Source organism: Dendrobates tinctorius, unplaced genomic scaffold (genome assembly GCF_039654945.1).
Source record: "Dendrobates tinctorius isolate UK_male_01 unplaced genomic scaffold, ASM3965494v1 ptg000264l, whole genome shotgun sequence".
In the NCBI taxonomy this organism is placed as follows: domain Eukaryota; kingdom Metazoa; phylum Chordata; class Amphibia; order Anura; family Dendrobatidae; genus Dendrobates; species Dendrobates tinctorius.
Genome location: NW_027361931.1, coordinates 440,209 through 456,036, shown reverse-complemented (window position 1 = coordinate 456,036; position 15,828 = coordinate 440,209). Strand labels below are relative to the sequence as shown.

The 15,828-nt window shown below is 51.5% G+C and overlaps 1 protein-coding gene across 5 annotated transcripts in view; it reads left to right on the top strand.

Moving 5' to 3' along the window:
• RRP36 (ribosomal RNA processing 36) overlaps positions 1-15,828 on the top strand; it is a 33,068-nt gene that overhangs the window by 7,528 nt on the left and 9,712 nt on the right. For all 5 annotated transcript variants that reach the window (XM_073558981.1, XM_073558979.1, XM_073558978.1 and 2 more), the window contains exons 2-7: positions 6,227-6,379; positions 6,831-6,963; positions 7,159-7,225; positions 7,769-7,873; positions 8,863-8,937; positions 9,013-9,130. In XM_073558981.1, coding sequence (XP_073415082.1) covers positions 6,232-6,379; positions 6,831-6,963; positions 7,159-7,225; positions 7,769-7,873; positions 8,863-8,937; positions 9,013-9,130 — 646 coding nt within the window. In that variant the 5' untranslated portion in view covers positions 6,227-6,231. The remainder of the gene's footprint in view (positions 1-6,226; positions 6,380-6,830; positions 6,964-7,158; positions 7,226-7,768; positions 7,874-8,862; positions 8,938-9,012; positions 9,131-15,828) is intronic.

Genomic DNA, 15,828 nt, shown 5'->3' with positions numbered 1-15,828 from the left:
TGCACAAGGGAGAGGGGAGGAGAGAGGGACTGATGTGGAGAGAGTGCACATGGGAGAGGGGAGGAGTGAGGGACTGATGTGGAGAGTGCACATGGGAGAGGGGAGGAGAGATGGACTGATGTGGAGAGTGCACATGGGAGAGGGGAGGAGAGATGGAGAGGAGAGAGGGACTGATGTGGAGAGTGTGCACATGGGAGAGGGGAGGAGAGCGATACTGATGTGGAGAGTGTGCACATGGGAGAGGGGAGGAGAGAGGGACTGATGTGGAGAGTGCACATGGGAGAGCGGAGGAGAGAGGGACTGGTGTGGAGAGAGTGCACATGGGAGAGGGGAGGAGAGAGGGACTGATGTGGAGAGTGTGCACATGGGAGAGCAGAGAGGGACTGATGTGGAGAGAGTGCACATGGGAGAGGGGAGGAGAGAGGGACTGATGTGGAGAGTGTTCACATGGGAGAGGGGAGGAGAAAGGGACTGATGTGGAGAGTGCACATGGGAGAGGGGATGAGAGAGGGACTGATGTGTGGAGAGTGTGCACATGGGAGAGGGGAGGAGAGAGGGACTGATGTGTGGAGAGTGTGCACATGGGAGAGGGGAGGAGAGAGGGACTGATGTGTGGAGAGTGTGCACATGGGAGAGGGGAGGAGAGAGGGACTGATGTGTGGAGAGTGTGCACATGGGAGAGGGGAGGAGAGAGGGACTGATGTGGAGAGTGTGCACATGGGAGAGGGGAGGAGAGAGGGACTGATGTGGAGAGTGTGCACATGGGAGAGGAGAGAGGGACTGATGTGGAGAGAGTGCACATGGGAGAGGAGAGAGGGACTGATGTGGAGAGTGCACATGGGAGAGGGGAGGAGAGAGGGACTGGTGTGGAGAGTGTGCACATGGGAGAGGAGAGAGGGACTGATGTGGAGAGAGTGCACATGGGAGAGGAGAGAGGGACTGATGTGGAGAGTGTGCACATGGGAGAGGGGAGGAGAGAGGGACTGATGTGGAGAGTGTGCACATGGGAGAGGGGAGGAGAGAGGGACTGATGTGGAGAGTGTGCACATGGGAGAGGGGAGGAGAGAGGGACTGATGTGGAGAGTATGCACATGGGAGAGGGGAGGAGAGAGGGACTGGTGGAGAGTGTGCACATGGGAGAGGAGAGAGGGACTGATGTGGAGAGTGCACATGGGAGAGGGGAGGAGAGAGGGACTGATGTGGAGAGTATGCACATGGGAGAGGGGAGGAGAGAGGGACTGGTGTGGAGAGTGTGCACATGGGAGAGGAGAGAGGGACTGATGTGGAGAGAGTGCACATGGGAGAGGGGAGGAGAGAGGGACTGATGTGGAGAGTATGCACATGGGAGAGGGGAGGAGAGAGGGACTGATGTGGAGAGTGTGCACATGGGAGAGGAGAGAGGGACTGATGTGGAGAGAGTGCACATGGGAGAGGGGAGGAGAGAGGGACTGATGTGGAGAGAGTGCACATGGGAGAGGGGAGGAGAGAGGGACTGATGTGGAGAGTGTGCACATGGGAGAGGAGAGAGGGACTGATGTGGAGAGTGCACATGGGAGAGGAGAGAGGGACTGATGTGGAGAGTGCACATGGGAGAGGGGAGGAGAGAGGGACTGATGTGGAGAGTGTGCACATGGGAGAGGAGAGAGGGACTGATGTGGAGAGAGTGCACATGGGAGAGGGGAGGAGAGAGGGACTGATGTGGAGAGTGTGCACATGGGAGAGGAGAGAGGGACTGATGTGGAGAGTGCACATGGGAGAGGGGAGGAGAGAGGGACTGATGTGGAGAGTATGCACATGGGAGAGGGGAGGAGAGAGGGACTGGTGTGGAGAGTGTGCACATGGGAGAGGAGAGAGGGACTGATGTGGAGAGAGTGCACATGGGAGAGGAGAGAGGGACTGATGTGGAGAGAGTGCACATGGGAGAGGGGAGGAGAGAGGGACTGATGTGGAGAGTATGCACATGGGAGAGGGGAGGAGAGAGGGACTGATGTGGAGAGTGTGCACATGGGAGAGGAGAGAGGGACTGATGTGGAGAGAGTGCACATGGGAGAGGGGAGGAGAGAGGGACTGATGTGGAGAGTGTGCACATGGGAGAGGAGAGAGGGACTGATGTGGAGAGTGCACATGGGAGAGGAGAGAGGGACTGATGTGGAGAGTGCACATGGGAGAGGGGAGGAGAGAGGGACTGATGTGGAGAGTGTGCACATGGGAGAGGAGAGAGGGACTGATGTGGAGAGAGTGCACATGGGAGAGGGGAGGAGAGAGGGACTGATGTGGAGAGTGTGCACATGGGAGAGGAGAGAGGGACTGATGTGGAGAGTGCACATGGGAGAGGAGAGAGGGACTGATGTGGAGAGTGCACATGGGAGAGGAGAGAGGGACTGATATGGAGAGTGCACATGGGAGAGGGGAGGAGAGAGGGACTGATGTGGAGAGTGTGCACATGGGAGCAGGGAGGAGAGAGGGACTGATGTGGAGAGTATGCACATGGGAGAGGGGAGGAGAGAGGGACTGGTGGAGAGTGTGCACATGGGAGAGGAGAGAGGGACTGATGTGGAGAGTGCACATGGGAGAGGGGAGGAGAGAGGGACTGATGTGGAGAGTATGCACATGGGAGAGGGGAGGAGAGAGGGACTGGTGTGGAGAGTGTGCACATGGGAGAGGAGAGAGGGACTGATGTGGAGAGAGTGCACATGGGAGAGGGGAGGAGAGAGGGACTGATGTGGAGAGTGTGCACATGGGAGAGGAGAGAGGGACTGATGTGGAGAGTGCACATGGGAGAGGAGAGAGGGACTGATGTGGAGAGTGCACATGGGAGAGGGGAGGAGAGAGGGACTGATGTGGAGAGTGTGCACATGGGAGCGGGGAGGAGAGAGGGACTGATGTGGAGAGTGTGCACATGGGAGAGGGGAGGAGAGCGATACTGATGTGGAGAGTGCACATGGGAGAGAGGGACTGATGTGGAGAGTGCACATGGGAGAGCGGAAGAGAGAGGGACTGGTGTGGAGAGAGTGCACATGGGAGAGGGGAGGAGAGAGGGACTGATGTGGAGAGTGTGCACATGGGAGAGCAGAGAGGGACTGATGTGGAGAGAGTGCACATGGGAGAGGGGAGGAGAGAGGGACTGATATGGAGAGTGCACATGGGAGAGGGGAGGAAAGAGGGACTGATGTGGAGAGTGCACATGGGAGAGGGGAGGAGAGGGACTGATGTGGAGAGTGTTCACATGGGAGAGGAGGAGAAAGGGACTGATGTGTGGAGAGTGTTCACATGGGAGAGGAGGAGAAAGGGACTGATGTGTGGAGAGTGTGCACATGGGAGAGGGGAGGAGAGAGGGACTGATGTGTGGAGAGTGTGCACATGGGAGAGGGGAGGAGAGAGGGACTGATGTGGAGAGTGTGCACATGGGAGAGGGGAGGAGAGAAGTACTGATGTGGAGAGAGTGCACATGGGAGAGGGGAGGAAAGAGGGACTGATGTGGAGAGTGTGCACATGGGAGAGGGGAGGAGAGGGACTGATGTGTGGAGAGAGTGCACATGGGAGAGGGGAGGAGAGAGGGACTGATGTGTGGAGAGAGTGCACATGGGAGAGGGGAGGAGAGGGACTGATGTGTGGAGAGAGTGCACATGGGAGAGGGGAGGAGAGGGACTGATGTGTGGAGAGAGTGCACATGGGAGAGGGGAGGAGAGGGACTGATGTGTGGAGAGAGTGCACATGGGAGAGGGGAGGAGAGAGGGACTGATGAGAATACATGATGGATTGATGTAGACTTTATAGATTTATATCTTGGTTATCCACAGAAATATAATATTGTAGTGTGTGGTAAACATGGCATAGTCATGGAGAGACGGCCCTGAAGGCCTCGTCTTATCTCTGACATTATGCTTTCACATCTGCTGCCCCCAACGAGCTGCTGTCCACGTCACGCACACAGGATTATAGTAATGTCCGTGGCAGCAGAGACCGCGGCCTGGTTCACCTCTGAACAGCTGGCATGTGGCCTCTGTGCATTGCGGAGAGCCAGGCACGAGTCCGCTGTGGAGGAGCTGTCAGACCTATGACGCTAAATCCCTCCCCTGCGCCCTTTGCGTGGAGTTTGTATGCAGAGGGCCAGCGCCATGTGCCCACCTGGGCGGAGGCAGGGACCACCAGCCTGAGGTGGAGCTCCGGAACGGGGGCTTATCACAACCAACCCTGGGACTACGGGGCGTGGCTATGGCGTGAGAGGGAGGACGCTGAACGGGAGGAGAGCTCCTCCTCCTGCTTATTCCTGCCAGCTGGGACTTTTTTCAGCGGCATATTCGGGCTGCCTTGCCCTTTCTGGACCCCGGGATCCCCCCTGGACCCCCGCCGCTGGAGGACGGTGAGCGGCTGGAGCGGGCGGCTGTTCGCCACAGGTCGGCGGCCATCTTGGATGCGTCGGCTCCTACTGCTGCCCCGCTGCTGGTGCAGTGAAGAAGTCGGCTGAGAAGATAAAGGAGGAGGCACGGTGAGTGCCCTGAGAGATTGGGCCCCGTGCGCTGCGCGGCTGGCGTTATCACTGCAGGGGGCGCTGGCTATTCCCCCCCCCCCCCCCCCATCACTGCTGCTGTCACTGTGGAGACCCCTCCCCCGGCCATAAGGCGCTGTACAGGCACGATACTGCTCGCTGCCCTCACAATTTCATATGATCCCCTGCTGTGTCCGCCATCTGCGTTGGGAAGTACCTGACGTATCTATCTCCAGCTACTTGACTGCGTCACACCGCAGCTAATCATGAGTCGCTTCAAAGGGTCTGGAGCAGAAATACTAAAGGAGTATGCAAGACCCGATCCCTCTGAAAGTGCACGACCCCAGAGAAATACCTCCTCTCACATCCAACGTAACACTCGCCCTCCTGGGGGTGAGGAGGAGGCTGAACAGGAGGAGTTGGCCCTTAAACAGGCGTCTGAGCGGTTGATGGAGGCCATCTCCCTAACCAGGACTTCCCTGACCGAGAAGATTGAGGCGGTCTACACGGAGGTGGGGAGACTCCGTCACGATATACAGGCCATGAAGGGGCGGATTACAGAGGTGGAGACGAGGGTGTCCAGGGTGGAAGACACCGTTACACCTATGGAGGCTAAATTAACGAAGGTGGCAGGCTCTGTGAATGCTTGGAAGCAGGAGGCGGACGATTTGGAAAACAGAATGCGTCGGAATAATAGCCGCATCATCGGTCTGCCCGAGCGCTCAGAAGGTCAGCATCCTGAGCAGTTTCTGCAAGACTGGCTTAAGACCTCCCTGGGGGATGAATTCCCCTCAGTATTCGCTATTGAAAGAGCCCATAGGGTCCCTACAAGACCCCTGCCTCCGGGGGCCCTGCTTCGGCCTTTCCTGGCACGCCTCCTCAACTGCAAGGACAGAGACACCATTCTGCGTCTTGCAAGGAAAAAAAGTCCCATCAAGTTCAACAGCACTGTGATCTCCATCTTCCCGGACTTCTCCATGGAACTGCAGAAGCAGCGGGCACAATTCATCTAGGTCAAGAAAAGGCTCAGGGACAAAATCAGTATGTTCTTCATGATATACCCGGCCCGACTTCGGGTTGTTCACAGATCCAGCGGAGGCGACTGAGTGGCTGCGGTCCCATGGGGGGTCCCCGGCGCAGGACTCCTAGTGTGGCAGCTGTTAGTTTGGATCCTTCTCAGTCGGAAGGGTCTCGTTGCAGCGCTCTCGTCGGGTATCCAGATATCAGAATACCGGGCGCTGTGCTCAGTGATGGTATCCCCTTGTTTATTTTCTGATGGGGGCGTGAGACTGTGCTCCTACATTGTTAGGTCTTTGTTCGTTTTTTTTCTTTTTCAAAAGTTTTTGTTTTTCTGGTTATTTAGGTAAATGTCGCATCCGATGCCAGCTCGGCTGTCTAGGTGACATCTCTACATTTTGTTCGGGCACCGCTATGCAACCTATTTGGATGGGCGGGAAATGGTTCTGAATTAATATGTATGACCTGGAATGTAAGAGGTATAAAACCCCCTGGAAGAAAATTAAGGTGTTCTCACAAATCAGACCAATCCTGGGATTGCACTTGTGACCATTTTGGTCGCCATCTGTAGTCCTGTAACACCATTCAGCATGGAGATAGTGGAGTGCTAGCAAAAGGGTGGAGGGGGAAGTCTGCTCTTGGGTCAGGATCTGGGTTCACGATCTCTGTGAGTTGGGTGAGTTTGTTTTGATTTTACACATGTATCCTCATATATTACAGATCTGATGGATAAGACCTGGTCTAAGACAGACAAGATGGCTCCGGTAGTTGACAGCTCCGAAGACTCCAGCAGTCAAGAACATGAGAGATCAGATACTGAGAGCGAAACTGACACAGAGTGGGAACAAGACCCTGCTTCCAGTCAGTCAACAGGTGGGGTGTGCGGTGTTCAATCTGGCAAGGGAATGCCCCGCATATATGTGTATCCTGCGTCTCCGGATCCCTCTGTGCGGCCTATCTGTGCGTCTCCGGATCCCTCTGTGCGGCCCATCTGTGCGTCTCCGGATCCCTCTGTGCGGCCCATCTGTGCGTCTCCGGATCCCTCTGTGCGGCCCATCTGTGCGTCTCCGGATCCCTCTGTGCGGCCCATCTGTGCGTCTCCGGATCCCTCTGTGCGGCTCCAGATCGATGTGTGCGTCTCCAGATGTGTGCGGCCGATCTGTCTCGGGCGTCTCCGGATCCCTCTGTGCGTCTCCGGATCCCTCTGTGCGTCTCCGGATCCCTCTGTGCGGCCGGTCCGTCGCGGGCCCCTCCGCATCCCTTCCCATGTTTTTTTCTCTTCATTGGGTTTTCCTAGTTTTTCTTTTGATGTTTTCATCTTCAGACTTTTCTGCAATGTCTTTTGAGGAGATCATTCGTGTAAAGGATAAAATGGGGACTAAAGCTTTCTACAAAGTGGTGCAAGGATCTCGAGCTGGAACGTTGTCAGCTGACAGCATGAAAGCAGATAAGAGCAGGTAGGTGTCTTCTACCAGTCCGTAACACTCGAGGTGGTCCCCCTTATACTGGTTACATTACCAGCTTCAGCCCTGAGGTCTGGGGGTAACGCCTTATGTCTGGGGCTTGCTCTAATCTGCACTGTTCTTTCTAGGGGCTGGACTTTTGATGTGAATATAAACAATGTATTGTGTATCTTATGTTCCTGCTTTCAGACCCTTAGAAATGTCCTCTAAAAAACCAGTCCCTTTTCTGAGGAAGGTGGTCCCGGCCAGGAAACGGGTAAGGAGTCTGTTGCTATATGCTTCTTAAACCTGTTTTATGCCATGTATGATCTACCTGTTAAGATGGCTCCCTGACCTTACGCTGGCTGCAGGGTGTTCATCTGTGATCTGAGGAAAGCGCCCACCGGAGAAATAACACCTTATTCAGTGCCCACTGAGATGTGGGATGTTTCAGGAATGGGGCCACACTCATATTCACCCTATAATGCATGATGGTGGAGTCTCTACTGTCTGAAGTTGATCGGATGTTTGTGGACTGTAAACCTATTCCTATCCAGGTAGGTCTGCTTGCTGTGCCGCCCTCTGGGCTGCCGGCGTTGACGTGCCGCCCTCTGGGCTGCCGGCGTTGACGTGCCGCCCTCTGGGCTGCCGGCGTTGACGTGCCGCCCTCTGGGCTGCCGGCGTTGACGTGCCGCCCTCTGGGCTGCCGGCGTTGACGTGCCGCCCTCTGGGCTGCCGGCGTTGACGTGCCGCCCTCTGGGCTGCCGGCGTTGACGTGCCGCCCTCTGGACCTCTAGAAAACATGTGCTTTCTTTTTTAGATGCAACGTGATCCGCGATTCGATGACCTCTCTGGAGAATTTAAACCAGAAATTTTTGAGAAGACGTATGGGTTCCTGGAGAACATCAAGAAGAAGGAGAAGGAGGTGACTTTTTAGCATGTAAAACATAGTGATGAGTCAGGGCCTGGTGTGCGAGGGAGTGAGGAAAAGAAGCAGAAATGCATCTCCCTGAGCAGAGAGCGGGCAGGACAAGTTTTGTTGCAGCTGCCTGAGACATGCCAGCATGGGGCTACTCACTCTGCAAGCGACCCCTTTGGGTGCCAGAGATTTCTCCGTCTGAGAAGGAGATATTCCTGACATTCATGCAACAGATTCTTCCCATCCACTATGGTTGCAGTTTTGAACACAGAAGCTGAGGAGATGACGTCCCTCTTCTGGTACTGCTACGTGGAGGCAGTTGCTTCTCTGCCGGTGCCGCCGCCGTGTGAAGGCAGATGCTTCTCTGCCGGTGCCGCCGCCGTGTGAAGGCAGATGCTTCTCTGCCGGTGCCGCCGCCGTGTGAAGGCAGATGCTCCTCTGGTGGTGCCGCCGCGTGGAGGCAGATGCTCCTCTGGCGGTGCCGCCGCGTGGAGGCAGATGCTCCTCTGGCGGTGCCGCCGCGTGGAGGCAGATGCTCCTCTGGCGGTGCCGCCGCGTGGAGGCAGATGCTCCTCTGGCGGTGCCGCCGCGTGGAGGCAGATGCTCCTCTGGCGGTGCCGCCGCGTGGAGGCAGATGCTCCTCTGGCGGTGCCGCCGCGTGGAGGCAGATGCTCCTCTGGCGGTGCCGCCGCGTGGAGGCAGATGCTCCTCTGGCGGTGCCGCCGCGTGGAGGCAGATGCTCCTCTGGCGGTGCCGCCGCGTGGAGGCAGATGCTCCTCTGGCGGTGCCGCCGCGTGGAGGCAGATGCTCCTCTGGCGGTGCCGCCGCGTGGAGGCAGATGCTCCTCTGCATGCTGAGTGGCTTCTGAAGGCACAGTACAGGCATGAGAGGACGAGAGGCTGTCACCTCACAACCAACCTCATGGCCATACGGTGCCTTGTTGTGGGGGTGTCCATCTTTCATTTCTTCACTTATCCTTGTTGCTCTTTTCACAGACTTTGGAGAAGAAACTTCAGAAGACTCGTGACCCAGCGCTGAGGGAGCAGCTGACAAAGTTGTTGCTCAGGATGGTATGGAGTATTTCTGAGGTCGCCGACAAGGAAACCCAAGATCTACTCTCTATTGGTGTTTGTGTTCATATTTAGGATCAGCAAGAAAAAGCTGCAAAACAGAAGCAAAGGCTCCGGGAAAAGGAGGCCGAGTTCAAGAGGCAGCAGAGAGAACGCGCCCAGCAGGGAAAGAAGCCACTCTACCTTAAGAAAAGTGAGTGCTGTCACAAAACAATGGTGGTATTACATTACAGCAATATGTGGATGATGCCGCCAGGAGAAACTAATGCTATGTGGAGTCCTACTATATTCAGGCATGTCCCACCTGGGTGACTCCCTGCCTTAAGGTAGGTGGTCTTGTGATCATCTGCTCCACATGCCCCCAGCAGCCAGAGCCCACCCATGAGTTTCAGTGTGAGGTAGCTGCAGTTCCCGAGCATGCCCTCCAGGGGAGAGGCCCAGCATCTTGGTGCAGCCTTCGCCTATCCTCTGTCCAGTGTGGTCACAGGACTACATGTTTCATGTGACATCAGCAGGGTGGCGCAATACGTGCTGAGAATATACAGTACCGCTCAAAATTCCAGACCGCCCTGTTCATGCAATGGACCTTATTGGAGTGTGCACGTTGTAGATAAAGACTGAAGGCAGCAAACCGTGAATTAAGGGACAGATATGGAAACAAGGCACAAAGAACCCAAGTGACACTACCCTGAATATGTGTTAACCCTGAGATTGCTCATGTGCCCCCCTCGTTACTTTGAGGAAGGCTCTGTTCCCCCTCCTCATCCTCTCTGCACCTTTATCAGGTTGTTGCCTGTAATGGCTTTCAGCCGTCATGAAGGGATTCCCGGAGCAGCGGAGTGACTGTCGGCTGCATTGCCTTCACTGTGCTTCCAGCTGATCCCATACTGAGTTGAGGTTGGTGATTGCGGAGGTGTAACAGTGTCCCCCCAGCCTGTTTGCATGGACCATACTGTAATCAGGCCTACATTAAAGGCCCTGTCTCACATAGCGAGATCGCTGAAACGTCACCGATTTTGTGACGCGCCAGCGATTTCGCTACATGCTACACACAGTGGCGACCGGGTCCCCACTGGATATCGCTGATCGTGCTCTAATGTCCTGGGCCATTTTTTTGATCGCAGGTGTCCCACTGGCCGGCACACATCGCTGTGTGACGCCGACGGGAGTCATCAGAATAGCTGCTGTGTGACAAGGTCCCAACGACCGCCGAGGTCATTATATGGATCGCCGGATCGTTGCTGTGTCGTTGAGTAGATCTGCCTGTAAGACAGCTCACTAGCGACCATGTATGACGCACCAGCGATCCTTACCAGGCCGTATCGTTGTCGGGATCACTGGTGCGTCGCGTAGTGTAAACGGTACCCTTACAATCCTTGTCCTGTATCTGGTGAGGTCATGTGTCGCCAAACCTGGAGACAGGGCTTCTGGAACATTCTGAATCCTTGGAGCTAGGTTTAAGGGGGTGGGTGTTAGTATCTCTGCCCAACATGGGGGTGCTGATCCCAAGAGAGGTAGGACAATAAGCCACATGTTGAATTAGTTGAAGCTTTGTCTTGGGAAGGGCCAGGATCTGAAGCTGCGGCCAGGTCCTGTGTCATGAAAGGAGATGGAAGAGCTTTTGCCACTTGGGATTGTGAGGTCTTATAACCCAGCTGGATTTGAGGACTGAATCTAAAGACTGTTGATGGATATTCCTTGCCGTTGGATTTGTCTTTTTGTGTGGCCACGTTGCAGGCAGATTCTATGGAACTATATCTACATTTGATGTTATATTCGCCTAGTCTCAATAAGTTGTTGGATTGTTCATCAGCCTGCTGTCCCTGCCTGCTCTGTCACACACCCCGTCACAAAAGGGTTGGCGGCAGAGAGTTCAGAGCAGAAGGAATTGAGAACAGTGACCCGGCAACAAATGGAGCCAGAACCTTAGGATAGCGGAATTGGACTGAGGGGAACCTACATACAAAGGTCCACAAATTAGGGGTCAGTTACAAAGGACTGTCCAAAGATCGACTTATTGAGGTTTTGGAAGAAGCTAGCCTTCAATATGGCACTGGAGAGGGATTCCCAGAGAAATTAGAGGAAAGACCGGGGGACCTGGAGGTAAATACCTGGAAAAGTCGGTGGGTTATGTGGTATGAGGAGATGGCATTGCTTGGGGATAAAGCCACCATAGAAGACAAACCGGAGGCCAGTCGGCGAGCCCATGAAAGGCATCTCACTGTGGAAGCACCAGGCATACACTGATCACAACAGCCACCATGAGGGAAACCCCGAAATTGTCCCGCAAGGACTTTAAGCCATTTAATGAGGCTTCAGGGGACATTCAGGGATTCTTCCAAGATTTTGAACACCAATGTCAGTTAATGGAAATCCCAGAAATAGAGCGGGTCAGACATCTGGTGGGGCTCTTAGAGGGTGGAGCTGCAGAAGCATATCGAGCTATGGACCCTCGGTGGAACCGTGAGTATGGGGACATTACAGAAACCATCCTGGAACATTGTGACTAAGGTCCTGGGAAAGAGGAAGAGGGTAAAAAAGAGGGAGAGCGCTCTCTAAGCCTAGTGGATGAGTCAGTTCAGTTTGGTGAGAAAAATACAACTTCAAACGTGCTCTCCTGGTGTGGTTGTGCAAGGAGGCACAACACTGGGAAAAGTTTGCAAACAAGGGTGATCCTTCCACTGGTGTGCTGCCCGTCTGTAATAGCATGGAGATAATTTTCCTTTCCCAGAAAGAAATTTTCCTCCACGTGATATTGTGAATAAAGAAGGTTCCGGACGCTTCCTTCAGAGGATCCTTAACCCCATCTGGAGCCAGAAGGTTATAGCCGAATAGCTGAGTATCTCTGGGGGTAAATCAGATGATATTTTATTGGCTTCGTAAATGCAACATTTGATAGAAGACAATAAAAACATTAAAACATATTTTGTTATAAAACACAACGCGTTTCGGCCGTGTAGGCCTTCATCAGGTGTATAAGAAATGATATTTATACCCCTTGTTCATTGCTAATGGGGGCGGTTCTAATAACTGAGGAACCAATCACTAATGATCAAACTCTTGAGGAGCTCTTCAAGACCGCAATACGTATATATACTGACCTGAGATATAAGAGAATATCATCCCCATAAAGGTGACAATCCAGCAGTTTTCGGCTGTCCACTATATCTGACAACTTGCCGTATCACAAATTATCGGTGTTGGCACCGTCCATATCTGTTTAACCCCTTAGTTGCTGCTGTCAAAAGTGACTACATCAAATAAATGGTTAATAGATTGTGGGGGCTTGCACTTTAATCTAATTGACACACCGAGATCATGATTGTGTGGTCCTGATGTTTGCCATAGCTGTTCATGGCCAGATAGCGGCCTTAGAGTCTCCCGGCTATAGCGGTCAGTTCAGAAGTTAGCGACATTTAGGTGGTAAACAAACACTTTTTCATTCCGGCTATACCACTTTGCATTAATTCCTAAAAATCACCTGAAGGGTTAATAAACTACCTTACAGCGGTTTTCAATATGTCAGGGGGTGCTGTTTTTAAAATGGTATCACGTTTGGGGTTTTCCAATATATAGCACCCCTAAAGTCACTTCAAACCTGGATAGGTCCCTCAAAAAAATAAATTTTGTAAATTTCCTTGAAAAAATGAAAAATTGCTGCTACATTTTTAAACCTCCTAAAAGGCTAACAAAATAAATGACAGTTTAAAAAATGGTGCTGATGTAAAGCCGACATGTGGGAAATGTGGTTTATTCATGTTTTTCTGTGGTATGACTATCTGGATTAAAGGGATAGTCATTCAAAGTTTGAAAACTGCAATTTTTTTTACATTTTTGTCAAGTTTCTGATACTTTTATAAATAAACACAAAACATATCAATCTAAATTTACTATTATCATAAATTATAATGTGCCGCGAAAAAACAATATCAAAATCACTGGGATTTGTTGAAGCATTCCAGAGTTATGACCACATAAAGTGATATTGGTCAGAATTTAAAAAATTGGCCCGGTCACGAAGGGGTTAATTAAAGTGCGAATATTGTAACTTCATCCCCAAGAAAAGAATGTTGGGCACGCATATTCTAGAGCGTCCTCCCTCCTTCAGGGTAGATCTGTAAATTGTAGGCAATCACACACGTCAGTGTGCATGCTCCACAAAAAAGGAGAAGGAAAAACCCCCTGCTCATCTGCCTGATTACACCCCTCACTTCTCTTGGTGCAGGCGGTGAACGAGAAGCACTGCAGGTGCTAAAGATCAGAAATATAAATTACAAAAAATATATTCTGAAAAAAAAAATCAAAAGTTTGGAAAAAAAAATTGATTTTTTTTTTTTTTTTTTTTTTTTTTTAAAGAAATTAAAAAAAAAAAAAAACAAAAACACAAGACAAAGGGGGAATCTATTGATTGATGGATCAGAGATGTCACTGGGTCCATCAGGGGACAGACTGCCATGTCTGTGGCGTTAAGAGCGGCTTCTCTCTCGGGCTTGTTCTGTTGCCGTGACCTTGATCCAGTCGGAGGTGGTGTGATGTAGAGCAGTGATGGCCTCCGAGAACCTTAGTTCTGTAAACCCTGATGTTACATTCTGTCTATGACCATTCCTGCGATCCCGCAGTGACGGTGTAGAGCGGCGACACATAACAGTCCGCACACACCGGTCACCACATACACCACCCAAGCAGGACCGCGGGTTAGTTCTCGGGGGATATTGGATGGGGCATTGCTGTTTCTTACATTTTTCTTACCATGATCTCTAATTTTACAACGTTTTTTTCCACATTTAAAAAATCCTGTTTTTTCTCGTTTTTCGGACAGATGGCACAGTTATTGGTGCTGGTTTTTTGGGGGGTGTAAATAACTAGGTGCTATATAATTTTTAATCGTTCTCCCTCTTGTAAAGACAGTATTGGGTCTTTTTAGGCTCCGATCTTTGAGTGTTGGGACTTTCCTCAGTCAGTACCAATATTTCTCCAGAATGCAGCGGTGGCTTCTATGGTCGGTGGTAAGGAAGCGATGACTCCACATTGCTGTGCCATCCATAGCATCATGCTTTGAGGAATGGTTTCCAGCAATCGTCCTGAGTGAGATTGCGCTGATCTGCCGCATGTACTGATGGTCTTTGATGCCTTTTTTCTTTAAACCTGGAACGTAAAACCTGTGATTGTTGGACGTAATCTGTAGGGGACATACAGGTGCCTCGAATACGACGACGGAATTGACTGGATGGAATATTTGTCTTCCATTTACAGTAGTGTGAACGAAAAAAAATCCAAATAGCCATTAGTGTCAACGGGTTTAAAAGGAGTTTGGCTTTTGATTATCCTCATGGTAGAGTTCTAGGAAGATGATACTTTCCCTGGAAATATTTGCAGTGAATGAGAGCCCCCAATTGTTGCTGCTGAGTTCTATAAAGAGGGACACCTCCTGTTCCGTACCACACCAGATGAGGAACAGGTCATCTATAAAACGTCGATAATATTGGATATTATTGCTGTATTTATGGGATCCAATCGGCAATAGGGACTCGAACCTCCCCATAAACAAGTTTGCACAACTTGGGGCTGCCCGAGTCCCCATTGCCGTCCCGAACTGCTGTGAATACAGTGTGTTCTGGAACATGAAGAGATTGTGCTCCAGAATGAATTTTAAACCATTTAATAAAAAGGTCTTTTGTTTAAAGGGAATGGAGGGGTCCCTGGAAAGACAAAAATCGACTACATCCAGACCCAGCTTGTGCTCAATATTAGAGTACAGGGCTGATACGTCAAGGGTTAAAGAGAGAGATTCAACACAATGGATCCTAGAAACCAGAGATCTTATCTGGGACAATGACTCTGAGATAGGAAGGCAATGTGGGACAAATCAATGACCTGAGACTGTGGACTCGGGAGTGACCCTATCCCTGAGATGAGAGGACGTCCTGGAGGATTTTTTGTATTTTATGAATTTCAGGCAGGTGATGGAATATGATTAGGGCAAGTGTTGGTGAGAAAACGCTTCTCTTTATTATTTTGTCGCTATATGCCTGATTGATGAGTCGTCCTTCTCTTCAGGGCTCGTTGGAGATCCCGTTGTAGTATTTGGTGTCTGATCCTTTTTGCCGCTTGGCTATAGCCCTCCACATCCTGCAGTGCTGCTCCCCTCCGTTATCCGCTGGTCGTCTAGCCATTTTGTTATTAGTCTGTAACCGGTCGAGCGCCTCTCTCTCCTTTCTCGTCAAATTATTATTATCCCAATTCTTATTGACCTCCTCGGACTCCTCCATCACTAGAGAATAAAAGGTTCCGACACGGCGACCTTCATGATGTAACGGAGAAAGCGGCGATGCTGGCGCTACAGCTTGGTGCTTAGGTGGGTCGCATCCCGCCGTTCTGGAACCCTCTTTTATTATTTCATGTTCTGAATCTGAAAATGTCGGTTCATAGTTAATTTGTGAATGAATTTATGACGATCCAAAAAGAGATGGAATTCACTTGCTTTTTGGGAAGGACAGAAATTTAACCCTTTGCTGAGTGAGGATGTTTCATCTTTGTCGAGAGGTTAAATATTCTTACGGTCTTTACACCCCCCCCCCCCCCCAAAAAAAAAAAAAACAAAAAAAAAACAAATGTGCCATCTGTCCAAAAAACGAATTTTGAAATGTGAAAAAAACGTAAAATTATAGGTCATGGTAAGAAAAATGTAAGAAACAGCAATGCCACATCCAATATCCCCCGAGAACTAAGCCGCGGTCCTGCTTGTGTGGTGTATGTGGTGACCGGTGTGTGTGCACTGTTATATGGCGCCGCTCTACACCGTCACCAAGAGAAGTGAGGGGTGTAACCAGGCAGATGAACAGGGTTTTGTTCTCTTTTTGTGGAGCATGCACACTGACATGCGTGATTGCC